The 26,936-nt window shown below is 46.3% G+C and overlaps 1 protein-coding gene across 1 annotated transcript in view; it reads left to right on the top strand.

Moving 5' to 3' along the window:
* LOC119399886 (testis-expressed protein 2-like) overlaps nt 1-26,936 on the top strand; it is a 53,332-nt gene that overhangs the window by 5,325 nt on the left and 21,071 nt on the right. Inside the window, 8 exon segments of the mRNA XM_049417872.1 lie at nt 4,533-4,749; nt 7,850-8,120; nt 10,542-10,948; nt 12,481-12,736; nt 12,738-12,923; nt 17,275-17,519; nt 18,564-18,787; nt 20,019-20,219. Of these exon segments, the coding sequence (XP_049273829.1) occupies nt 4,565-4,749; nt 7,850-8,120; nt 10,542-10,948; nt 12,481-12,736; nt 12,738-12,923; nt 17,275-17,519; nt 18,564-18,787; nt 20,019-20,219 (1,975 nt within the window). The 5' untranslated portion in view covers nt 4,533-4,564.

Below are 26,936 nucleotides of genomic sequence, written 5' to 3'. Positions count from 1 at the left end.
AGTGCGACATTTGAAGCAACGCTGAGAACATTATGAACCTTTAATAAATATACAAAATGTCACATATAAATACATACATACATACATGTGTGCATGCACATATATGTTCATGTATACTATACATGGCGTTTCAAGAGATATGGGAATCCTGAGAATTAAGGGAAATGTGATATTTCCTCGCTGCCTTCACAATTACTTTCTCTGTAATGGCAGCCATTTTACGACAAGTAGAGGCATCAACTATGGTAGTAAATAAATACATTAAATTAACCTTTTTATTAGCGGATACAGGTGGTAGAGTCAAATGGCAGAATTGGAGCCCTTCCTGCAAAGACTTGAAACATATCTAAATTAGAAATGAGAGTTGGCCTAGTTGGTATGTATTACTGATTTCAGACACATCTAATTAGCACAGAAAGGACGAAGGACCAAGTGGCCGGATACTTGGTCCTTGGTCTTTTTTGCAGCCGCTTGGTCCTTCGTCCTTTTGCACTAATCAGATGTGCCTGAAGTCAGTAATACATACCAACTAGGCCAGCTCTCATCTTCGAATTCCTGCAACGAGCCCATAGCCAGTTTAAAATTTTCAAGAAACAGCCGCTGGTAATTTTTGCAGTGATGAAATTGGACCAATTTCACCACCGAAACCAAAATGCAGAAAACCGCAACTGCCATGCTCTTCCGAGATGTCTAGAATGAACAAGCGTCATTATATCAATCATCGATTGACATGCATGGCGCACGTAGCCTAGTGAATGTAGAACACTGCAGCAATTGTACGACGAGCTCTGGTCATCTGCTAGTTGTGCTCATCTTCCTTTTGGTGCAGAGGGGGAACAGCGCAACAACGGGCGGTTGTGTTGTGTGGTCACTTTTTCTTCGTCCCGTTGTTCCACTGTTCCCCCTCTGCATCATGTACCAACTGGCCCCTCAGAACACCCTTCTGCATTTTGGTATCGGTTTGCCCAGTGAATTTGGTCGAATTTCATCGCCCCGCAGGAATTACCAGACGCCACTTCTTGGAAATCTCAAAGCGCAGAGTATAACGTTGGGAGATTTGGTGCATAGTCTAACGAAATGATTGTGGTGCAGAATGAGAAAAAAACGAGAGAAGACTGGATATCATATCAGTGCTTATCATGAAGAACGTACTTCATTTGCAACGCACCCCAAAAACGGTGGACTGTGTCGACGGTCTTTTTGCAGGCAGTCATGGGCCGAGTAGTCTTTAAGAACTGCGTCCTGGCTGAGGTTGCGAAATTCAAGAAAAGAAAAAAAGAGAGCGCTGGTTTTATACGGGGAGTGGATGCGGTAAACCTGCATGGTTCCCACCCGCCTTGGCTTCTGCAGAAAGCGCACAAGCAGTCTCAGAGACAATTTGTGTTTCTTTTCGCTTGTTGACCTGTGAAAGTGCAGCCGAAAGGGGGTATTAACGCAGCTTCACCTATCCATTTGTTCCCCAAACAGCTGTGTATGAGTGCTGCGAAGATGCTGCCTTCGGTTATGCCTGCGTCGGCCCCTCCTTTTCATGTCTTTTTATGTCACAGCACATCACTCGCCTCCGCTACGGCGTCCCTCATAATCATATCTTGGTTTTGAGACATTAGACCCCAACAATTATTATTACTTTGAAAAGTAATGCAGGGCCTCTTTAAGGTCAGATTTATTTTTATTTAGGGAATCGGTTTCTATGCAGACATTACTGAAAATTTTTAAGAAGCTTATAGCTCCAACTAAAAAGGAAATGCACATGTTGTGACATTTGCCGAGACATCCTAAGCAAACAGCACTGATATATTATGCATTGTTCTGAAGTTTACAATGGGGCTGTGTTAAGGACTCGTGCAAAACTACACACTTGTGAACTGCTTGCCTTGCTTTTATTTTAAACTGGCTTTTTTTTTTTCTTCTTTTGAGGGAGGAGGGTATAGGCAGTTTATGACACCATAAATGTCAAAGTACTGTCGACAAAACTAAATAGAACTGAATTTTTAACGCATCTGAAAAGCAAAAGGTGCTGTGTTAATAAGTGCTACATTTATATAGACAGTAACACGGCAAATGAAAAAGACAGCACAGTGATGAACAAAGCTCTGTATGTCCTTCATTATCAGTGGCATACAAAACACAATTTATCATCTCGCAGATCACATCATCAGTTCTCAAAAAATTACAGCAAAGCAGCTCACGCGGCTGTAACCCACAAGGCTGTGTGGGTTACGCCCCCACCAACAGCGAGTCGTTTTCTTCATCCGCTTTGATAAAACTTCCCCTCATCTTCAATTAAATACTTCAACTTCAATTAAATATCTAAATAATTCCCCCTGTAGTTTTCTTCATTCCATTATCTCTTCGCTTCGTACAGTCGCCTGTCGAGAGATGAGCAACCGTTCCATACCCCTTATTTCGTTCAGATAGCGAAACTGTGGCAGTCGTTTGCAATCGCACCCATATCGAACGCAATCTCTGTACGGACTTTCACCACAAATATGATAATCATGACCTATCGGTGTGACATCATGCCTACCTAGTTGCACCATGTTCTCATGGCACACTTTAACCATTCCCCTACTCTCCTCTGTCCATTTCTCTTTCTACCCTCTACCTTTTCCTGTGTGTTGCAACTGGCTAGCTCCTTTAGAGTTAAGGAATACCAAATGATAGAAACGAATTGGCCGATACTTCGGACTTTACAACTGTTTTCATCCCTGTCGTAACTGCCTGGCTCCTTCAGAGTTGGATAGAGAACACCGATATGAAATGACAAGAATGAATGGACCGATACGTCAACCGTGTCATACACCCATGCATTCCATTGAACAGAGGTGCTATCTCTTCTTTCGCTCACGAGTGCTGATAAGGGAGTGGTGGGCACGGCATCTTACGAAAGGCACTTAACCTGCCGCAAGCACCACTGCTGCATGGAACTATCGGGGCGGTTTAAACAAACATTGAAAGGAGTTCACTGGCACGGGGGTCAAGACAAACTTCACGAGTACTCGTGCACCTACACGAGGCAAGTGTGTGCATTGAATGCTCACGGCCAGTTCTACGCATCACATGTCTGCACGCCAATGGAATGGACATCCAAATGTCCAACGCATTTGTACATATCAGCAAATATACTTGGGGTCCGTTATACATTCGCCTGAGACGACTCAAAAGAATCTTTTTTTTTTTCTCAGGAAATGTATTGATCCTCCCCAGCCCCCCTCTAAAAGCTTTTTGCACCTAACATGGTTTTGTACTGCCTCCAGGATTGGAGGCATTACAAGCTTTGTGCACTTCATCTGGTTTTGCAATGCCTCCGTGATTGGCCCACCTTTGAGCAAGTGACACTGTCATGTGATGAAGTCATGCGACATCATCACATTTCATGGCATGACATGTGATGTCATGATTACGTCAAAAATTTTGGCAATCTGGGATGTCGCGGTGATGTCATCACAGGATGATTTTTTGCATCACTTGTGTTGACACCACCAAATGTCAATTTTTGCACTTGATGAGGCATCTAAATCTTTTGCCTTAATTGAATAAGCACACAGATGACATCTACTCAAACCTGCCAACTTGTTGTATTCCCTTTAGTCCCAGTGCTGCTTTTCTGAAGCTACATCTTCACAGAAGTTAACTATAATGAAAAATCCTCCAATCTTACCAGTGGTGTTCTCGCTTGCCGCTTTTACGTGTATAGAGTCAGTACTGGTTACCACTGCTTGATGGTGAGCGTTGGTTAAATAACAGTATGCGTTTGCCAATGTAGCCTATGCCTGTTATGGCTGCATCACCATCTTTGTTCAGTCTCAGTTCAGTGCTTGAGTTGTGCCCATCACATACACTTGAGAAAAAAAAACAGAGTTGGTTTTGCACGGTATTTGTTCTGCAGTAATTCTGCGAGTTTATACCCTTGTGACAATATAGACGGGTTAAAAGTCTCGAGTTGCTCCATATGTAATACAACGGACCTTTGCAGTCGCAGCAGTTTTTCCAGTAACAGTTGTAACAGTATGTTCACTCTACAATCAGTTGCAACGTAAGAAAAAATTTCAGCTCCGCCCACAGCCATTGCTGCCCCTCCGACAGAGAATTTGCATAAATGTCTCACCCAATAGGACTCACTCATTTTCGGGATTTCAAGCACTTCTCGAGTGCTTTCAGATGGTTTAATTTCCCATACAGACCATGCGTTTGTGTCGCTGGTTTTAGGTCGGAAACGAACGTTCGAGTAAATTTCATCAGGGATTCTGACATCGCTGCTCAAGCAAACAGTTTTAGGTTGTAGCAACAAACCTTTAACTCTTAATATGCATATATTTACATAAGCTACAAAAGAGCACTTACAGTTCGAGTGGAAATTGGCTAGAACGGCTCTTTCACAGGTGAAGGACAGGCATGCCACGGTTGTGTGGGCAGAACTTGTCTTCTCTTAGGTTGTAACCAAGTGTAGGCGAGTTGTACGGTGGTGGTGTGACAGTTGGGGCTGCAGAGCAGATGTGGTACAATGATAGTGCCGTCTTCTCGGTGTGCAGCGTTGTGCGTCGGCACCCGCCGGAGAGTCGCCATGGCACACCGGCTGAGCCTATCCAAGCTGACGGGCAGTAAGGCAACATCGCAGCCCACGCCTGTCATGTCCTTCCGCTACAATCCGTGCGACGAGGACATTCAGGAGTTGCAGCCCATTGCGTCCGCCAAGGATAACGATGCCCCCTCCCAGCAGCAGCAGCAGCAGCAAACGCAGGGAAGCAGGTACGTCCATCAGATCCTCTTCTTCTCGTGGCCGTGTGTAAGGGTATGCAAATAGTGACTCTCTAGACTGACTTGCATTCCTTGCGACATGGCGTCCTCATTTGGAGGCGTGACTTACTTTAGCCATTTATGTGCACTATTGGCAAGGGAGAGACTGCAAACACTGTGCTAATGGTGAGTTAAAGGGACAGTAAAAGGGAAAATGCTTTTTCTCGTATTAGTAAACTACTTTTTCACTATTGGCTTCGAGCGCATAGCGTGGCGCCACCTATGTTGTGACGTCAACTCATAGGACGCCGGGTTGTGTCGTCTGCTGTAATACCACATTTCTTGTGCTTTTGCCACCGCGCGTTTTTGTTGTGGGCACCGCGTGTGCTTCCCCCTTATTTTGAAGCTCATTACGTAAAAAAACAGTCCAACGTGAGAATCCGGGCAAGCAAACCACGACTCAGTGTCCCCAGTGGCAACCGCGTGTCTAATTAGCATGCTACAATCGTGACCTAAAGCCTGTACAGCTGACGCCATGGAGGATGATGCAAGTGATGTTGTGAAAGCTAAGCAGCTAATACATTGTGAAATACTTTCCCCGTAAGAATTCTCAGACTTTGTATAAAACGAACGAGTGAACTTGCAATGACTGAGGGAAGCGTGCCGCCGAATGGCAATAACACCGCGCTTGCGGTGCACATGCACTACTGTTAATGAACATGTGGGAATGGTGAGCGGAGTGCATTGCCACACAAGTGCTGGTGGAATCTGCAAAACAAAGGGCCGATTTTCTCTCCACTGCTCTTGTTAGTTGTGCTCCGATTTGATTGACGATCATCACCGTTTTGTTTTTGTTTTTCTGTTTTTTTACTAATGTTTACTTTTCGCCTTGGCTTAAACTTGTCGGCAATGTATCGATGTAAGTTTTCAGCGCCTTTGATGCGATCTTAAATTAAATGAAAATGTTTACATTTCGTAAGGACTTTGCTGGGAGAGAGATTTGAGACGCGGTCGCTTTTCTTTTTGTTGATTACAGTGAGCCTGTCGTTCTCCAGCATCAATAAATTCATCAACAAACGTTCGTGAATACGCTGCGGGGGGGGGGGGGGGGGGGGCGCTTCGCGAGCACACGTCAACTGTTACCGAACATCTTAGCTGTGGTGGCGTACACGAAATCCTCGTCATGAAAGTGCTGACTGCAGACCTGCAAGTTAGCATTTGCTTCTTTTCCCATTTCTGGCTTTACCAGCCAAGTGTCGTGCATTTTTTTACTTTTTTGGTAATGATTTTTTACATTTTGGAGCAGGGCGGGCGACGCCACCTTGAAATTTCCGCACCAATCGCCATGACGTCATAGATCTAGATGGCATCTACTGGGGCCTATGTAGTTCCTAATCGGTAAACATGAAGTGCATTGTCCTCTGAGGGGGGCCAGTGCCTTAATATACAAAGTTTAAATGAATTTCGTTGAGCCAATATTGCCAAAACACAAAAAATTTGCTTTGAAATCCACACATCACGCGCAGCGATTTCGGCTCAGTATCTAGTCCGTGGTAATGTCGTGGTAATGTCGTGGTGACAATAGGTAATGTCGTGGGTGCTTTGACCCGCCAAATGTATAGACATCCATCTCTTCATATCCCGTGGAAGGCAGGCAAAGCTGCTGTGACAAGTCTGTTTGGATGAACGTTCGTTGGCTGCCGGTGTCAAGCAGCAGTCGCACTGGCACACAGCCACGGGTTCCGGATGCCCACACTGTGGCTGTTTGTAGCAACACCGACGACGAACGCGTGCTGCTACCAGGAGCCGTTGTTACGTGCTTTTCTCGCTGTGTGGCCGCGTCTCGGTTTTCAGCTCCAGTCGGTTGTGGACTGTCGGGTTTTCGTCGGCCCCAGATGTCGCACAGAGCAGAAATATGAGCATCGGTCGCACTTAAGCCAGGCTGCGGTTCGGCAATTGCGAGCAATGTGCCCTGGCTTCCCACACCTGAAGCAGCAGCTATTGCTGGAAAGGCGCTGGTGCTTTTCTTCTGCGGATAGCGCGGCCCGGCAATCACGCGTCAAGTGGCCCGAGATGCCGCAGAGGGGACATATTGTCTGTGCAGGCCTTGAAGTGGCACCTGGCGATGATGACCGTGCTGTCGATTTTCTCCACAATTAATACGCCTGAGATGGTATTCATTGTTTCACTTTAGTATCCCTTTAAGCATTCTTTAATCACTTATGGTCAAAATATTTTGCTACACATGATCACTTTGGTCAGCGCAGTACTGTTTGAGATGGGTGTGGGGCGTTTCAGCACTAATTTCCAAATATTTTTTTTTTTACCTTTTTAGGAATGCTCGCTGCCAGAACGTAACTGTCGCATGTAATTTGAATGGGTCGTGGAATTTGGTTTATGAAGAAACAGCATGACTGACTGTACAATAATTAGATCATTATTTATGTTGTAATTACAACTGATTGCTGTAAAATACTCTAATTTATTCCAACACTTCCACTTGCATAAAAGTTTGTCTCCAGAACTTTGGTATCAAATTATGTCAATTTCACGCATCTATAGACAGTCAATCATAATGCGTCTCATAAAGAGATGTGGCCAGGCACAGCCTAATGCAGCAGCATTTACACCTCAAAAGTGGGCGCACAAGAGTGTGCACCATTGAGCGCACTCTCTAGACCAACGTAAGGCGGACGGTTGGTGACCTTGCCATTTGAGAACATCACCGAGTATATGAATGGAACTATCATTAATCGCGTAGCCAATCGGCTGCCACGCTTCGGTCATCTGGTTGGGGCCTCTCCTAGCCGGTAAACGTATTGACATGCATACTTGCTTTCTTTTATTTCATGAGGACCACCTTTTTCACTTTCTTGTGACGCACAGGCCGCATGCTTACATTCTGCTTTGCGAAGGACGCCAAATGTTCTAGAAACATTTCCTGGCGCATATGTTTGGGTACATTCCAGATTGTACGCGAGCATCAGTGATGACGCTAGAATGTACTGTGATGCATATGTAAAAGCTGACTCATTTTGCCGCCGATCAGTTTTTCGACTACAGATGACTGTACTCGCCGGTTTCGTTTTGCGGTGTGATTTTTAAACTGCAGCAGCTCCGTCGCGGGGACGTCTACTCAAGCTACGGAGCGCCCCGCCGTCGGCACGGGCTCCCGGGACCCTTCCGTTGAACGTAGGCACTCCGTCGGACCGGCGCCCGAGAGGCGAGCGACGAGTGCACCGGATCTGGACGTCCTGGACCATCCACTCGCAAACATCGAGAGGGAAGCCACACCGGAGCCCCCTGATGTTACGAACAGGACTGGTGCTGCAGCACACGTGGCCGACGTTGCGGCGCCAGCGGAACCGGAGCACTCCAAAGTGGTGAGCTTTGGCGACTGTTTGGCCAAGTGCAACGTTTGGCTTCGCACGACTGAAAAGTCGCACATTTGACGGAGTTTCATGTTACGGCAGAAAGGCAAACATGCGCAAAAGAAAAGGAAAAAGCATTGATATGATGAACACTGATATAACAAATAAACAGACATAATGAAGCAAGTCTGCAATCACTAGAAAATTTGGCTAGTTGGTGCAAGTTAACCATGTTGAACTTTATTGCTAAAAATGTAGCCCTACGTGCCGTGTTGGTTTAATGGTTATGGTGCTTGATCGCTGACCTGAAGGTCACGGGACGGAATCCCGGCCACAGGGCCACATTTCGATGGAGGCAATATGCTAGAGGATCGTGTGCTTAGATTTAGATGTACGTTAAAGAACCCCAGAAGGTCAGTTTTTTTAGCACTCTAGTACTACGTTGTCCCTTATAATCATATCGTGGTTTCGGAAGGTAAAACCTCAACAACATTTTTATTTGAGAATTGTAGCCCTGAAGAAAAGGAGACAGATAGCTATACTCACAGAATTGTGAGTGTAGCAATGTGTGTGTGTCCTCTTTCTCGTGCTACGTTTCCTTGTGCTACAATTTGAAATTGCCATCTCTACAATGTCTATCACATATATAGGCTTGAAGGTAACACACCTGTTCAAGTGCCAATCCGTTTTGTTCATGAATTTCACTGCATTTCTCGCATCTTCAGGGTCATGCAAATTCCATAGATGTGGACCGGGTTAAAGATTTTTAGCTTTTGTCTTAGTTTTTCAATTTAACACAATGTGAACACCATTCAGTAGTCCTCTGCAGAAATGTGCCGTACAGTTAAGGGAACGTCGCTTATTTAACTTTGGGCATACTTTGAAAGCAGGTCCGCACTTCGTATGGAAAAGTACTATTGAAATCTTTTCATTAGAGAGTTTTAGCTCATCCACAAACTTCCTTGCGTTAGCGTTATACCGGATACCTGTAGCGGTAAACATGAGAGGCCGGATAGGTGGTGCCATCTGGCTGTGCTGAGATGAACCATGTAAGCATAAAGACAAAAGCACAGACTGATGGGCTAGTTGGTAGTGCATAATTCAGAACAAGTAGTGCAAAGAAGTACAAACAGCGATACACGGATGGCGATTAAGGCGTGTCCCATCTTGATCTGTCGCCGTTCATGTGATTCTTTGCACTACTGTTCTGAATCATGCAAGCATAGCATTGTTACCACAGGTACCAAGTGTGTTCCACTTTGTTGGTGTAAATTCTCGGCAGTAGCCTAATAGAGAATGAGTGGCCTTTTTAAACTTTCCTTCCCTCAAGGACACTAGGCTAAAACTAACAAACTTGTCTATAATAGCAGTTGCACGAAGCTGCATAAGATGTCGATATAAGGGGGTACCCAAAAGTAACCAGACTGATGCTTTGTTAGGCGGAGCTACCGTAGTACACAATTCTCCCACTAGGTGAGCATTGTGACACACCTTTCGAGTTCATTGCAGCCAGGAGATTCTTCCAGGAGACTTCTCTGGGTGCAGTGATCTTTTTTTTTTTTTTCGTGAAAGCAGTTTCGCATGCGCAGTGTTTTTTGTAATGACCACATTAAGTGAACTGTGTGCTGATGTGAAATTTTGATTCAGGGTGGTAAGAGTAACAATACGACTGGTCACGAGTAATAACCCTGCAGCAAAAGTCTGGGTCGCTTCGGAGCTGTTCTTTCAAAGCACGCCCTGTTTTTACTCGACCATCTCTTTGCTCATTTGTCAAAATTTGAGGCAGAAATTTTTCAGCGACCCTTCTCATCCCCAAATCTTCTGTTAAAATTCACTGAACTGAGCTACAAGTTGTACCAGAAAGGTTACCCAACTCTGAGTGGTCAGTCGTCAGTTTTCGAGCATGAGTGCACGAAATCTTTTTATATTTTCGTTCGCTCGTGAAGTTGACGGACATCCAGAACGAAGTTTCTCAGGAAGCGACATTCCCCAAAGAGAGAAAATCACTCATACCCCTATGTTTTTCTCATCGCAGCTTCCTTGTAAACAGTGCTTAGTGTCACAATAGTTGCCGAGTCATTTTGACGGAGCATGGAACAAATTTTTACGGTCGCCTGCTGTTCACTTCAATCGGCCATCGCGAAAAAAACACTGAGCGTGCAAAACTGCTTTCACGAGAAGCATCACTGCACCCATAGAAAAGCTTCCTGGGAGAATCCACTGGATGCAATGAACTCGAAAGGTGTGGTACAATGTTTGCCTGGCGGGAGAATTGCGTACTGCAGAATTGCGTCCAAGGTAGCGCTAGTCTGGTTACTTTTGGGTACCCCCTCACACCAACATCCGGTAACCCGGTGTTCCATGAAGCCCTTTGCAAACATCGGAACACCGGACAAGCTAAAAACCTACATTAACTTCCTCCTCGGTGCTCAGGAGTCATCGCCAGTCAAGGAATCCATGAAGGACTACCTCTCCAAGTTCAGCAAGAAGGCGACCATGTCTCACTCTGCGGTCGAAGCCAACCTGCCGGCATCGCCCAGCGCGACAGCCACTGCCCCCAGCGACGCCAACGACGGCTGGTTCATGGGCCTCAAGGGTCGGCTCAAGCGGCTCGAAGAGAAACGGCACGGCACGCGCCTGCTGCGTCGGGACGACGACACGAAGTCGACTACTGCCGCGACAAGCGACGTCGCCGGCATGACGACGATCGGGACCATGACCGCCTCGACTGCGCTGCACGAGGACGAGACGACGGCATCAATCCGCATGTCGGGACACGCGCTGGATGAGTGCAAGGAGGCGACGGAGAAGGGCGAGGACACAAGGACAGGCAGTGGCAGGTGAGGCACTAAGTTTCTTTGAGGGGAAAGCCTTATATGTCTCGTGAATAAGAAAAGGTCTGGCGCTGCTGGCATCAACACATTGATGCAAAAAAGTCCCAAAGAACAAAATGTCACATGACATCATTGCCAGGCCAAAGGTAAGGCAATCCGGAAGTAGTGCAACACTGGATGAAGTGGGGAAAGCTTCAGGGTTGAAGGGTGGAAGAAACACTGCAATCGACTGAGAACATAAATCCACCTTTTTCGTTTTCCTGCGATGCCCTCTGCCATTTTGGTAGGGGCCGGGCTGACCGGTATACTGTGGAATCTCGTTGATACGTTTTTCACGAGAACCAGAAAACAAAACGTATTATGCAAAAATCGTATTAACCAAAGCGTTTAAAAAACGGTAGGAAAATATGCATACTCCATAGGCAACTTAACTTTATTGAGCAACAGGGTGCCTTGAAGGGCCAGTTGGTACATGATACTGTGTGGAAACAACGCGAAAACGGGACTAAGTAAGAGGGAACATTCAACACAAGTGCTGACGAACAACTGGCGCAAGTTTATTGCATCGGAAAATATATACCAAAATAAGAATTGAAAAAAAAACTTGAACTGTCACATGATCACAGTGATGAAATTACAACGATGGTCCACCACGAGTCAAGATATCACAAATTTAACTTGAAAAAAACTCTATTTCTCTAGAAGTGTGATTGAGGGCTCACTGATGCTGTGTGTTCCCTCTACTTAGTCCAGTTTTCGTCCTCTTTTCGCATAGTATTGGACCAACATTGAAGTAGCTCGTAAATTTGCGCTGCACTTTCTCTCTGTCAGTGTCTAGGAGTGAATTCCTCTGAAAAGTAAAAAGTAAGCTAGTATACCGAAGAATAAAGGTAGAATTTCTAGATATATCGGTCAAGATCTTCTCTTGCTGTAGTATTATCCAATTTTGGGCAATAATGAGAGCATAGGCTTTTGCCTTGGCTCTCCTCAGTGTTTCCCAAAGGGACTTTCAGTTTTTTGTTTTCTGAAAAAAGTGCTTTGTTTGTGTAATGTACAGGAAACCCCAATAGAGAGAAAGGATAGCAAGACGGCAAGTTGGGCCAGTTGGTTGGGATTCATCTTTAACTCCACCATGTTGTTCGTTTCCTTCTTTTTGTCCTTGTCTAGTGTGGCGCTGCAACCAAGTTCAAGATGAGATAAAGGACAGGCCTGGCAGAGGCTTATCACAAGTGTAGAGACATTTTACTGTATATAGCAAAAAGTCTCATGCTGACCTAAAGGTCGCCGCATCAAATCCTGGCTGCCACAGCTCCATTTTAAGGGAGCCAAAATGCTAGAGGCTCGTGTGCTTAGATTTAAGTGGACTTTAAACAACCCCTTGTGGTTGAAATTTCTGGAGCCTACCACTACGGCGTGCCTCGTAATCATATCATGGTTTTGGCACATTGAACTCCAGAAATTATTATGACTTGATGCTAGCGCATTTTTTGCATTTACCGCTAAATCATCCCTGCCTTTGTTTTGCCTCTTTCCAAAAGGCAATTCGTCAGCAGCGGCACTGACGAGATGCCCGACCCCGACCTCACCACCTGGGAGTTTGTCGAGCAGCCCGAGAAGCCCCTGAAGCACCCCATCCAGTCTCCGCTGCCCGCGGCCTCTCGCGACTTCTCGCATGCGTTCCGGGGCTCGCAGACGCCCAATGTCACCGCGCTTGTGCACGCCATGATGAAGACCAACTCGTTCCTCATCTCGGGCCTGGTCGGCCTGCTGGCCATGGTGCTGCCCATGCCGTCAGTTCCCGAGCGGCTTCGTCGTCGGCTGCGTGGTGTCCTTCTTCATATTCAGCTTCCTGTGGTACCTCCTGGTGCCGACGCAGGAGCGGCACCCCTTCGAGGTGCCAGACTACAGCCGGATGCCGCCGCTGAGGGTGCCGCGGCAACCCGCGGGTGACTCGAGCCGGCTGGACGCTAACTCCTACGAGGTGGGTGCTCCTCCCATCACCCTCATTCTAAGAAAAGATCGAGTATGTGGGAATTATTTTGGCCACACAGGTTATAACTGTCATCTGCCTCAAGTACTTTCCTTGTGTTATCACCAGCAGTCTCAGCGCTTCTCGGTCACTTCCCGGATCAGCGTGACATAGTATTCTTGACAGGAAAGTGGCAAGAGACGGGTTTTCAAGAAGGGAAAACATGAGCAAGCCAGATGACTATTATAGTTGTATGGTAGCACTCCCTGAATACTCTATTTTTTCTTGAGAGTGCTCAGAATCGGGATCCACTTTTACAGTAAAAGCTGTTACAAAATCACAACAGCAGCGATTTTGGTGTGGTGTAGTCCTCCACCGCCGCCGGTGCTCGTAACGGCTATTCCGAACAATGAGCAATAAAACCAGGATATTTTTCTCGCTCTCCGTGGCAGTTGAGTATTCAACTGCGGAGTCACGCTGCTGCTTGAAACTCCTCAAAAGGACACTGTACAGCGTCGTGTTAGGCAGGGAATCACATTAAAGGGGTCGTAAGCGCAAGTCCTGTTGTATGTGTTTCGTCCTCGTCGTTCGCGCTCTTCAAGTTTTCACTAAAGGGGTAATGACACAAAAATTTTGGCCTTGCGGTTTTTTACTGCAGTGTGTTGCTGGGGGCCTGTTAGTCATAACACGGCACACTGTTTGCTGCAGCGCGCGACAGATAATCAATTGCAGGCTCCTCATTACCATCCAGTCTCAATTTCGGTTTGAGAGAGCTCCAAAAAAGACAAGCCGCCGGTTGCAACTATCACCACCTAGTGTGCAAAGCTCGGCCAGGTCAGCACACAGAACCATTATGCAATTCCGCGCGGTCCGCATTCTCACGCTTGCCGCACGCGCTGCGCGATGTCAGTTGCCGTCATAGTCCTCGTTGTCATCTTCGTTCTCATTGTCCTCAACTTTCAACACGTGCGCCGCGTCAACAGACTCGCGAGCAGCCGCCGAAAAGTAGTCTGCTGGCAAATGCGGCAAAAGAGGAATGGTGACTACGACGTCATCATAACTTGTTGTACCAGCTGCAGCATGGTGGCATCGGGAAAGTAGGGGGTCACCTCAGGTCACTTTTGAGGGTGTCAATGCCAGGAGGTGTGACGTATAGCACTGGATCGCTCACGCAAACTTGAAAATTGACATAAGATACCTTCCAAGCTATATTTGCTGTTGATATTTTGCAGATGATATACGCATGTTCACGGAAATCTATCCCGCAGGCTGTGTCGGCCACGAAATTTTGCGTCAGTACCCCTCTAACCGATGTAATATAGCGTGGTGGAAGAGTAAAATAACACTAGGTGCGAATTTCATTACGAATGGGTGGTTCAAAACTTCCCACCCATTACAAAGGGCTGATTTGTCATTATTCATCAGCCACAGCATCAACAAAGTGCACATAACGCCTTCCATATGCGTAGTGGGTGTCTCACTTCTTCGCAGAATGATTAATGCCGGCATGGTGGGTATTTCCCTACATCGCAAAATTATGATTTATTGCAAAGTGGGTGCCTTGCAACTGTACTTGCAGTAGTCGCCCCATGAGAGTTTGCAATGGGCTCTAGAGAGGCTGCTCCTCCAACTTTTGCTGTGACTGTGCTGCACGTTCTGTGGTGTTTTATTTCAAACACACTACTCGCTTGTCCCCTTGGCAAAAGGCTGTCGCAGACTGCTCAACGGGACCAGGGGCCCTGCGAAGAACAATAGGCAGCAGGTCTCAAAATTCCAACAGTGGTGTATAGCGCAGCCGTTATGAAAAAAAAAAAAAGAACTTGCTTGAGACAGGTACAGTGTACATTATTGAAAACTTCATAAACTCTTAAACACAGTTGGAAAGAAAAAGGTACATGAAACAGTCTTTGATAAAGACTATGAAAAAGTGCTATATTGAAATTATATACAAGGTAGAAAATGCAGTGCAAGCACTCTTGTGCCACATTTTCTACTCTTCAGTTTTTGTCTTTTTCACTCTTTTTTTTTTTGCACCCCAAAATGAATTGTTTCCGGCTTTGGAGCCTTTTGAATTTTCCCTGATCGTTGTAGTTTACTAAATAGGTAGACAGCAGCCTTCTTAAGCAGACAGCAGCCATCTTAAGTCCTTTGACAGTTCTGTATAGACGTCAGACTCTGGAGTTTCCAAGATGTGTGGCGCCACCTGTCGGAGAAGTATTGAGTAGTGCATAGACCGACTCTCTCGCACAGTTTGCTATGGGACCAGGTGCAACTAGCGAGTGCGAAACAACGATTGAGCTTAATATCGCGTGTGTTTGCGCATTTAGCACTCAGAACGAGAGCTGTGAATTGCTCTCCGCTAGTCGGACGCGCCACCGAGCCGTCGTGAAGTGCTTGCTGGATCACTCGCCTGAACGACGGCGAAAACAGCAGCAGACGAGAGCCCTCCGCTCGCTACGAAGAAGCTCCGCAAAAGACGCACTGTTGCGTTGTGAATTGCCACGGACGTAAAAGACTGAATAACAACGTTCAGTTTACCGATTTCCATAGTTGTCGTACGAAGAAGAAAGGCGAGAGCGCTGGATACGGGCCGTTGCGAGCGTGTTGGGTAAGCGAAGTACCCGCGTTCTCCACAGCCGATGGCATGAATGTGTGGCTCTGCTGTTGTTTTGCATAGCCCTGATGCAAAACCGTGGTAACCTTGACTATGAAGCTCAGCAGAGGCTCTGACCGCGGTGCTTGTCGTGTAACACGAAGTGAGCAGCTAGAGGCAGGCTGGAGACGCGTGATACGCACACCGCGACGAGTTGGTCGTCACAACACAGCATCGCGGACGTACGTACGTTTTGAAGGCTCAGAGTTCTGGTTCTAACTAGCTAACACCACGTGCGTCATACAAGTAAATCGCAGAATGTTGGTCGTGATCCCCTTCAGGTTTGTTTGCCGTAGCTATCTCGGAGGCCACGGTTTTGCCTTTGGTTGTACCCCGCGAAAGTCGACACGCACGTATCCCCATTTGCAGTACATACAAACGGAATACGACCATCAAGAGACCATTTGAGGATGCGTAATGAAACAGCTGCAATGCACAAGAAACGAGAGATGAATTAAGGGAGAATGAAACTGAAAAGACGAAAATCGCCGGAGCCATTCGCCCCTGATGAACGGAGTTTTGTACCACTGATCGTAAGATGCATAGCTAAGTAAATTGATCGTGTATGTAGGTACTTTATTGCTGTGGCATGCGTATATACCCGATTTTAACGCATTTAGGCTCTAGAGAACGGATGTCGGTGGGCTTGCCTCGAACTCGGTGTCGTGTGATGCTTGCTTGTACTTGCGAGTTGCAGCGCGCGGGAATAACTAAAACTTATTTTGCATTGTACTCGCAGTTCGCTTTGATCAGCTTCCATTGTTTCTGAAGCGTGGATTGGCGGAAGAAGCTTTCCAGGTCCTTGATTTTCAGGAAACCGCGCCTCGACACCAACGAAAGAGGAGGGTTATATTGCGGCCTATGCACATTCGCTTGCGGGCGGCTCTTTTTGCACTACCCAGTTAGTGCCAGGGCTACGATGAGGGCGCTGGTGGCGGTGTTTTTCGCAGCGCCGCCTGGGCAGAGTCTGACGTCTATAACCCAGCAAAACAGCTTGACAAAGACAGCTGTTAAGTAAAAAAAAAATGCTTAAGCTACCTTGTTGTTGGGTGCTGGCATAGCAGAGCACCTGAAACCTTGATGTAAGGGTCATCTGTGCAAATGTTAATGTAGCCACACTGTTTTTTCCCCACTTAGTGCAAGTAACGTTGTGTGTTTTATATTGTTATGCCCATGAAAATGTAAATGCCAGAAGTACCAAAGATTAGGAGCCCTTCCGTTATTGGTAAAATGGGGACAAGTGAAACGTGGCATGTGCGTGCTTGACCTACTACTTTTCTGTCTATCGTGTTGTGCAGTGCTATGTACAACTTACAACTCCAAACTGTTTCCTTCCTCCATGCCAGGAATTGTACATTCATCCACATGCATAGCAGTGCAACACTTATGTTGCTACAGGCAACACTGATGGTCACATGTGAAACAGTGAAAGGTGGCAACGTAAAATGACAAGTGACCTCATAAAAGATCAAGTTGCCTCATCAGAAACAGCCGATCGCCGACAAGTCCGCGATTGAGAGCGCATAAATTATCGGAAAACGGCACACACAAATACTCGTGCAACTGGGGAATCTTTTCAGGGGCCGATTTGTGTACACCCGCATTTCTCTAGACTTGCCGGTGCGCGCTCCGTCACCGAAAACTGTAACTCGTAGAAGCTTCGTTTGAAAACTTGCGGTGCCAGGCAATAGTTCTCGATTTTCCTTGCAGGGTTGGATGTCTCAGCTTCCCTTCGAGAGCGAGTATCACATCGAGACGCACCACATGAACAACACCCAGTCGGTGCACCTGGTGCTGACTGGAAGCACGCTGCGGCTGCGCTGGCCCAAGCACCCGGTGCCTCGCCGAGCCATGTGGAACGAGAAGCGCCCGGAGCCGGTGTTTGTCAGCCAGCGCCATTTCAGCCTCACCTACGCGAAAGTCATGCTGCTCCCAGAAAAACTGGCGCGGGACAGGTGAGGATTTGATTGGTGCGCATGCTTTCTGCAGTTTCAGTTTGCTGGCTCAATGTTTTGTCTGTTGGGTAGTGGCCAGCTGTGTGCTGCTGTCCAATAACAGTGCCCGTCAAGTCATGTCTGATGGTCTAGCCTGTAAAGCGTCAAGTCATGTCGGGTGGTCTAGCCTGTTAAGCTTCTTTACCTGAATTGCCTGTGGGCATGTCTTAATTCTTGGGCCACACCAGGGGAGGTATTTTTGAACTGTCTATTTAGTAAGCATATCCATTGCGGTGGAATGTATTCAGTTGCACAAGAAAGCAGCTTTCTATGATGTCATCATACGTTCCTGCTTACTCCCGCATGCTGAGTCGAACATCACTGGCGATGCCACTATTTGTGTTACTTTGTGTGTTCTTATGTTTTATGTGTGTTATGCTAGCATTCTAGTGTGTTATTTGTCATGTTGCTCAAGTTATTTGCAAGATTCGGCTGGCGGGCTCACCATTGTGTACAAGGTACTAATAAATCTTCACAATAAATGCCTATATGTTCGTTGCACTAGGGTGTGGACTGCGTCCAGTATTCTTTGAGCATAAGAGAGAGACCCAATATTGACCCTTTACTCTGTCTTATACATCAGGTGCAATTCTATCGAGGCTAGCGAGACTTCTTGCAGTAGATGCATTCGCACTGAAAAACTGTTAAAGATTTAACCATTCGTAAGGCGATTTTTTTTTAGGCCACCTGTTAAGTGAAGATGACTAGTGCCTTCAAAACAAACAAGCCACAGTATATGGCTGTCAACACGTTGTTCTGGATCGCTTCGCATCTTTCGTATTTTAGCGTTTCACTTGCAGCCCGTCACGACACCTCATGCGCAGGCTCTTGCTTAGCTCGCATGAGCGTTTACAAGTATGAAAGCCAAGTGCAAGGCACACTGACTTGCACATTTTGCTGACCGAACTCCTTGCATGGCTTCCACAGCATTGCATCTGATGTATGAAACGGAGTATACAAGTTTTGTCTTTTATTTTTTCAACTGTCCTTTGCACACTCATCCAGGCTGTGGAACAAGAAGTACCCCATCTGCTTGCTGATCCCGTCCGAGGAGCACCACATGAGGCAGATGCAGATGCAGCTCGACTCCAACAACCAGGATGACGCGGCACCTCACGCAGGCTCCGATGAGGACGTCAACGATGCGGTCAAGGACCTCTACGTGAGGGACGCCACTCGTGACGAGGCCGACGCTGCCACTGCGTCTTCCAAGGACGACCTGACGTGCTGTGAGTTCGCACTCACTTGCAGGGAAAGAAATGTGCTGCCTCGCACTAGCAATACTGCTCTGCATATCGTTACAGTGGCCTACAGTGTTTAAGAAGAGAAGTTCAGTGCAAATCAAGACGGACCACAAAGAATAGAAGAGACAAGCATTCTTTGTGGTCCATCTTGATTTGCACTGAACTTCTCTTCTTAAATGCTATGTACCAACTTTTACTTTTACTGAGGGGCCTACAGTGGCCTGCCAGTAATTTATCTGGGATCGAAATTCAAGAAACTAAGTTTAGCCACTTTTTTTTTCTCAAGTAACAGTCAATCTTGTAGAGAACTGGAACAGATGCCAACCAAGGTGAACCTTTTTTTTTTTTTTTCTTTAAAATAAATGCTGACATTTCGGCTCTCAAAGGAAATCTTGCTCACACTTGTGAATTAGGCGCCAGTGTTCAAATTTGTGAACAAATTTCCGATGTTCTCTCTTGTTTAGTCTTGACTTTAACAAGGCCCGCATGTGTGGACTGATATGGTATCTTAAAAAACATTTGTTTTGGACGGTGCCTGTTATCGTTTTTGCCATCATTCTTCCCGATCACAGTGTAAGACACATGCTCTTTAGATGAGGACAGTCGCAAGACGGGATCGACCAGATAAATTAACACCGAGCGCCCGTCGGTCCGGTGATGGCAGCAAATACCTATTGGTGGACGACGCAACTTCAAGACAAAAAGGCATTGCCGTAGCAACTGACACTTGGCGGGGAATCTGAATTTCCTAGTCAGCGAATGCGGCTATGGCACACTATCAAGTAAATCTGGAAACGCATGCCACGTTTTTTGCGAGCAAAGAACGCGAGAAATATGACATGCAGTGCCACCGACCACACCAGCTGCTATAGCAGTAGTACGTCAAACATTTTCTGTCTTGACAATGCGTTGTCTCTCTGATAGACATCTGCTGCCATCACCATACCAATAGACACGCCGTTGTTACTTTATCTGGTCGAATGCGCTGTGCAAGCAAGTTAAGAAGTGTCCCCACCTAAAGAGTATATCATCATGTTCCTGGCCAAGTGAGATTACATCGCACCTTAATCTTCCAACACTCAACTTTCTTCACGGAAATTAATGGGAATGAGTGTCAGAGGAGCACATTGCCAGTGCAGATTGTCCCTTCGACATTGTGGGCATCAGTTTGAGAGAGAGAGTTGTGCTTGTTTTGTCTCCTTTGCACACACTGCAGCCAGCAATGCTGTTGCTCGCAAGGACTCGAGCCAGGAGAGGGCACCGGCCCAAACGAATGGTTCGGTGTCGAAGGAATCCCAGCCGGCGCTCGCATCACCCCCGCAGAAGATGGAGCACGAGGTTCTGTACCTGTTTGCGCGGACATGCCGGGAGAAGGAGGAGTGGTTCCGGAGGTTCCAGCAGGCCATAATCTATGGCGGTGAGCTTCTACCTTTGTTTAGGGGAAACATTTTGTAGTGATAACGTGGACCGAAAATGGGACGTTTATACTTCAATGGGGCGCTCGGTACTTACAAGTGGGTTGCTGTGTACTGATGGTGGTTGTCGCATATCGACAATGGGTTGTCGTGCACTGATGACAGGTTGTCACGTACCGACGATGGGTTGTTGCATACTGACAGTGGGGCATGGCATGCTGGCAATGGGGCGCTGCGTGCAGGTAATGGCACGTTGCGTGCAGGTGATGGCGCATTGCGTGCAGGTAACGAGGCGTTGCGTGCAGGTAATGGGGCATTGCACGCTGGTAATGGGGCGCTGCATGTTGGTTTGGGCCGTTGGGTACTGGTGATGGGCCATTGCATGCTGGTAACGGGGTGTCGCGTGGAGATAATGGGCATCACATACTGAAAAGAACAAGGAGAGATAGACGAGCACTGCACTGATGGCCTTTCTTGCTCTCAAATAAGCCCATAAGGACAAGATCACAAGAAGTAACGCAGACAGGATGAGCACTCCTCCCATCTTGTTTACTTTCTTGTTTCGTAGTCCTTTTTCGCTTCTTGACCACTATGGATTCTTAAAATTCACCCAACTTAAAGTTCTTGTATGTCTTGTCCTTGTCTCAAGTAATCCTTGATGCGGGACACCATGGAAATTGGCCCGATCCTACAACGCTTCGGAGAGAGTTTGGGCTGCCAACGTTAATATTGAGTCATTGGGTTCGAACAACGAAGCAGCCCCGGATGCTTGTGTACCCAAATTTAACTGCACAGCTGTTCTTGACTTTTGCCCCCATAGAAGTGCAGCTGGGATCAAACCTGTGACCTCGAGCTCACCAGTGCACACTTATAGCCATTAAGCTACCATGGCAAATCATGATTACACATTACCTTCATGCTGTCAGATTTATGCATGACGTCAGTATCAGAGTGTCAGATTCAACGATGATTTGGTCGTGAAATGTTAGTTTGATGCTTGGTACCTGCACCATGACACCAAGTTTTATGACTCAATAATATTTTGCGGATGACATCCGCGTTATCACTCAATAATGTCATTGTGATGTCACACTTGGAGACGTCTTCTTTTGTACTCAATGACGTCTCTGTGACGTCACACTCAGTGAACTCTACATTGTAACATCAGGTTTGTGACTTAACAACATTGTCGCAATGTCACACTTTGTGACATCTTTGTCGTGATGTCAAGTCTGTGTCATCGTCATAATGCCAAACTTGCGCATGCCTGCCTGCGTTTTAATGTCACATTTGCGGTGTCATTGCATTTCCGACAATGGATAAATGCCGACTTTAGAGTTTCCAACTCTAGTTACTTCAGCGTTTTCTGCCTTTAGCATTTTCGACAATGGATAAATGCTGTGCGAGAACCGAAGTGCTTCAGGTGCATGCCCTTCCTGTCCCTTCTTTTCTTCTGTAGACAAGGACCCAAGGGCGAGGCGGTCACACTTCGAAGACTCGCCCAACCAGCTCATCACATACGACACCTACATCGAGGAGTTGCAGCTGCGGCACCGCGAGCAGCAGTGGATCTCTCCATCTCTCTTGATGCCGAAGAGTTCAGGCGTCTCCTCGCTGCTTCCATCGTCACAGGGCACTGCTTTCTCACAGGTACGATGACTGTTGCGGTGGTGGAGCACACCCGTCGTTTATCCAGCGGGGCCTTGTGTTTATTCGTTCGTTGTTGTGGAAGAAGACAAAGGGGGTGCTGTTGTGGATGAGGATGGAGAATTGAAGTGAGCGAGTACTCAGGTGCTCAACAGGCAACTAAAGAGCCAGTAGACAGACTCCAACTTTTTTTTAAACCTCCAAAACAAGCTTGCTTATCCATACAGAGTGCTGTGCATCACGCAGATGCTCAGTTTCGAAAAATAATTCTCACACCTCTCTCCTGCACCTGGCCATTACAACTGTGATGTGATGTAATGTTGCCCGTGGATAATGGCAACATTACATAATGGCATAATGGCATAGCACTGTTGGGCAACATTACGTAGCGCTGACCTTATCGGTTGATCCTCTGCACTACAAAACGGCACCTTGATTCTGCGGTGTTGCGAATTTGGGTAGTGCAGTTGCGCATGTCACGTATTTGTTTACCTTGCCAGTACCTCGCACCACACTTTCACCATGCCACTCCGACACGAGCGACACGTGGAGGAAGCCTTGCTCAGTTGTTGGCTGCATGCCGATGATGTCATCACTGGTGTCATGTTACGTTGCTGATATGCACGTAGTCACGACAGCGGGTTACGCCTGCCATTCTGCGCGGCAGAGAAGGTTGGCAAGGCCAAGTGAGATAGTGAAACCAGCTGTAATGGCTGTTTTATCCCCTATAACTTCATTATGACCCCACTTATTCACAAAATTATTATGGCAGCATGTTCACACCGTACAACTGCGCAGTTATTTCATCGCAAATGTTGGAGCGCGGGGTTGTTTACTGGCCCTTTGACAAAATTTCAGTTCACTGCGAGTAATACCACTATACATAAAGCAATCTTGGCAAAGGAACAGGCTGGTAATGGTATAGTTTTTTAGGGGCGAAGCTCCTTAAGGCGGCACCCGTTCGTCCCTCGTAGTCGTAGTGCGTAACCAGTCTTACGCTTTGACCTCCAAGGTGGTGCCGGTGGAAGATTTTTCCTGTGCGTTGTTGAACAATAAATAATTCGCAGCGTGCGCGTTAACTAAAAGCCGAATTCTTCTGTCTCTCATTCCCCATTAGCAGCCATTGGCATGTTCCAGTAGGAAACGTTAGTAGAAGTAGAAGTGTAAGTGTTAGCTAAAAGCCGACTTCTTCTGTCTCTCATTCCCATTAGCAGCCATTGTTTACCTCCAAGGTAGTGCCTGGTGAGATTTCTCCTGTGCGTGATTAAACAATAAAAATTTTGTTCAAAACGCCGTTGATTGATGAAATAAACCAACAAAAGAGGCCAGATGTTTTCTAAAAGCAAAACGAAAGAACGCCAGATGTTTCTAAAGCAAAACGAAAAGACGCCAGCTGCTTAACGAAAGACGCCAGGTGTTTTCTAAAGCAATGGTTTTCTAAACAATGAAAATTCACAGCGTACATGTAAAATTAAAGTGAGCTGCAAGTCGTCATTACTCATCGAACCTTTAGTATAAACGCGCCCGATCTCACGTCGGTGATGATGTACTGGGCAGAATTCACGGAAGATTCACGGTTTACCGATGAATTTCCGCAGCTTCGCTCACTCATCATCATTCACTCCGTGGATATGCTGTGATTTTTTTTTTTTTGTTAGCAGTGTTCAACGGGAAAGTGGGCTGCGTCACTCGAGCAGCCACTGCGAACTTAGATCATAAGGGCAGAGTCGCGAGTGCCGACTCGTGCGCTATTTCGGCAGACAGTAGGTTGCTCGTATACCTTTGTGCGCGCTGTGCTCTCAACACTAACATCACGTTGAGACGAGAGACAGCAAGAATAAAACTGCTTCGTTCCCTGGAGCGGCGGCCATATTCTCTTACACCAGCGTTTTGTAGAGTTATGCAAGATCGGATCCAAAAGAGTTAGCTGCTAGCCTTACTTCGTCTAACTTTCCTATTTGTTGCTCTTGCATTCATTGCTTCATCCTTGCAGTGAAACTGATTTTAGGGGCGAAGCTCCTTAAGGCGGCACCCGTTCGTCCCTCGTCGTGGTCGTAGTAGTGAGTAACAAGTCTTACGCTTTGACCTCCAAGGTGGTGCCGGTGGGAGATTTCTCCTGTGCGTTGTTGAACAATAAAAAGTTCGCAGCGTGCGCGTTAACTAAAAGCCGAATTCTTCTGTCTCTCATTCCCCATTAGCAGCCATTGGCATGTTCCAGTAGGAAACGTTAGTAGAAGTAGAAGTGTAAGTGTTAGCTAAAAGCCGACTTCTTCTGTCTCTCATTGCCATTAGCAGCCATTGTTTACCTCCAAGGTAGTGCCTGGTGAGATTTCTCCTGTGCGTGATTAAACAATAAAAATTTTGTTCAAAACGCCGTTGATTGATGAAATAAACCAACGAAAGACGCCAGATGTTTTGTAAAAGCAGAACGAAAGAACGCCAGATGTTTTTCTTAAAGTGTAGTAGTTGTATTTAGCCACCTCGCCCGATCGTCAACGGGCGAGGTGGACCGGCAACGGCGCGAGGACCCTGCCGTACGAGAGTTAAATCACACTAAAAGACATACTTTGCGGGCGATACACTCTAGTGAGCTTTCAACTTTTCGTCTTAATGTACATGATAAAGAAATTATTTCTACGAAAACGCAAGGCACACCTTGAGCAATATGTTTGGTTTTGGGACGCTAAATGGAACCATGAGGCGATGCGAAGCCGGAGCACTTGCACGATCGCGTTCCGTTGGCTTTCGTTGGGCATGCTACCGATCCTCGCGTCGTGGAACGCGCGTCCTGTCTTCCCTCTAGCCTTGCCTTTAATTCGCACAGGGCGAGCGGGGAATGCGGTCGCTCTTGGCGCTCTTTCGCTCGGGAGCGGGACTTCTTCCTTGCATTTCACCGATCACAAGTGATAATGAAGGGACCACGTAAACCAACAGTACAATAAATGTTTGATGTTTAATATATACACGATGTTTCACACTCTTTATATTATGTACTGGGCGCATTTCACGGAAGAGTTTCACGGTTTACAGATGATTCCCTCCGTAGCTTCGCCCCACTCATCATCATTCACCCCGTGGATATGCTGTGATTTTTTTTTTCATTAAACATTAAATAGCAAACACTTTCATTAATAATCATGTTGGTGATTATCACAAATCAAGATGCCCACTACCGCCATAACTACTACACTCAAACCTTCATATAACGAACGCAAATGTAACGAATTATCGGTTATAACGAAGTAAATTAAGAATAGTCTTGTCATATATAGTGTTACAAATATACATTTATAACGAATTTTCGGATATAACGAACTTATTTTCGTATCAGATGCAACTTTGTTATAATGAGGTTTGAGTGTACTACTACTACTGCTATGATTGGTGAGCGGGAATTTTATATTGAATCCACAGTTTTTAAGTCAGTCACTGGTTCCACACTGATATGCCATAATACATAACAGGCCTTTAGAGTACATCAGTAAATAAGCAACGGCACTTTCATAGTTGTCGCTTTTCATTGCAAATCTGGTCTGTCTTTCTTTATCTGTTTTTTTTTCATCGCCTGCTCAGGGTACCAAGTCGGACACGCAGTGGCTGAACATGCTGGTTGGCCGCCTCTTCTTCGACGTCTTCACCCAGCACGAATGGGCCGACGTCGTCAGGCGCCGCATCCAGAAGAAGCTCAATCGCATCAAGGTGAGCCTGCTGACCGCTTGCACCAAGGTTCAACCATGGTGCAACGATAGCACAGAGCTTATTTAGAAGTGGACCCACTGTTGGAAAACAGCAGGATTACAGAGTTGAACCTCGACATTAAAAGCTATTTAGCATGGTGGCGCAGTGTAGCCCAAGCTGCTTTTGCACCATGTAACACCTCAATTAACAATATTCAGTATGGCAAATTATTGGTCATTACAAAGAAATGAAAATATTTTCTTAAAATTACAGCTTTACAAATATGGATCTCATGAATTACCAGATAAAGCGAATGAAAGGGTTGTCTTGCTTTTCGGTTTCACAAATTTGGACATAATGAATTACCGGATATAACAAATGAAAAGCTTGTCTCGTTTTTCTGTTTCAGAAATATGGATATAGTGATTTACTGGATATAAAGAATTAAGATTCTCTTGTTTTTTTCAGTTTCACAAATGCAGTAGACTCTCAGTAAACGGAAATCTCTTAAACAAAACTGTTACTACTTAAATCAGGGGTGGAAGCGGGCTTGAGTGTTTTGGAGCAACTCAGGGAGCAGGCATAATGCTGTTTTGGAGCAGCTTTAGAGCACCAAAATGTGTGTTTTGGAGCAATGCAAGTTAGTTTTGGAGCAGAATTCTAGGGTCAAACATCATTGTTAATTTTTTTAGTTCTCGTAAGCACTAAAAATTCCAACGATTTTAGAAAACATACAATACTGATGAACCAACCACACTTAACACAAATGATCTATATATATATATATATATATATATATATATATATATATATATATATACATATACATACACACGCGTACGTGTTATCATTAACACATCACAAACATCAAAGCTGTGATAGAGCAATGACTCAGAAAAACGAGATAAGCGATGTTTTGAATAGCTACACTTGACTAGACTGACAAATGAAAAATGTTCATGGGAATGAACGTTTTTTCAGCAGCGGCGTTTTCGCGCCGCGTTTGCCGGGTTGCTACATTTTCGTCAAAAGCCTACGCCGGCTTCAAATTGTTCCTTCGAAATGCGTGGAGGTCAGCGCCGTCTGGAGGCTCTGGAAGAAACCAAGTAAACACGCGTGTGCACCCTAAACTCCGCTTGTGCGACGAGCGACGCGCCGCGCGAGGCGTTGTCGAGTAGGAAGACGCAGCGGTGCGATTTTGAGATGGCGTTCGTCAAAAAGACGCGCGCGACTCTGCGACCACGCGTGAGTCGCGCATGAAATCATGCCATTCGGGACGCAACAGCGCGATTTCGCGAAGGCGTTCGTCAAAAAAACACGCGCGTCCCTCCAAACGCGCGTAAATCGCGCCAAAAACTGCCCCATGCGGTTCCACCTTTCCCCTCAGTTCCCTG

Source organism: Rhipicephalus sanguineus, chromosome 7 (genome assembly GCF_013339695.2).
Source record: "Rhipicephalus sanguineus isolate Rsan-2018 chromosome 7, BIME_Rsan_1.4, whole genome shotgun sequence".
NCBI lineage: Eukaryota > Metazoa > Arthropoda > Arachnida > Ixodida > Ixodidae > Rhipicephalus > Rhipicephalus sanguineus.
Note: the sequence above shows the minus strand (reverse complement) of the source record. Positions and strands in the feature narration are given on the sequence as shown.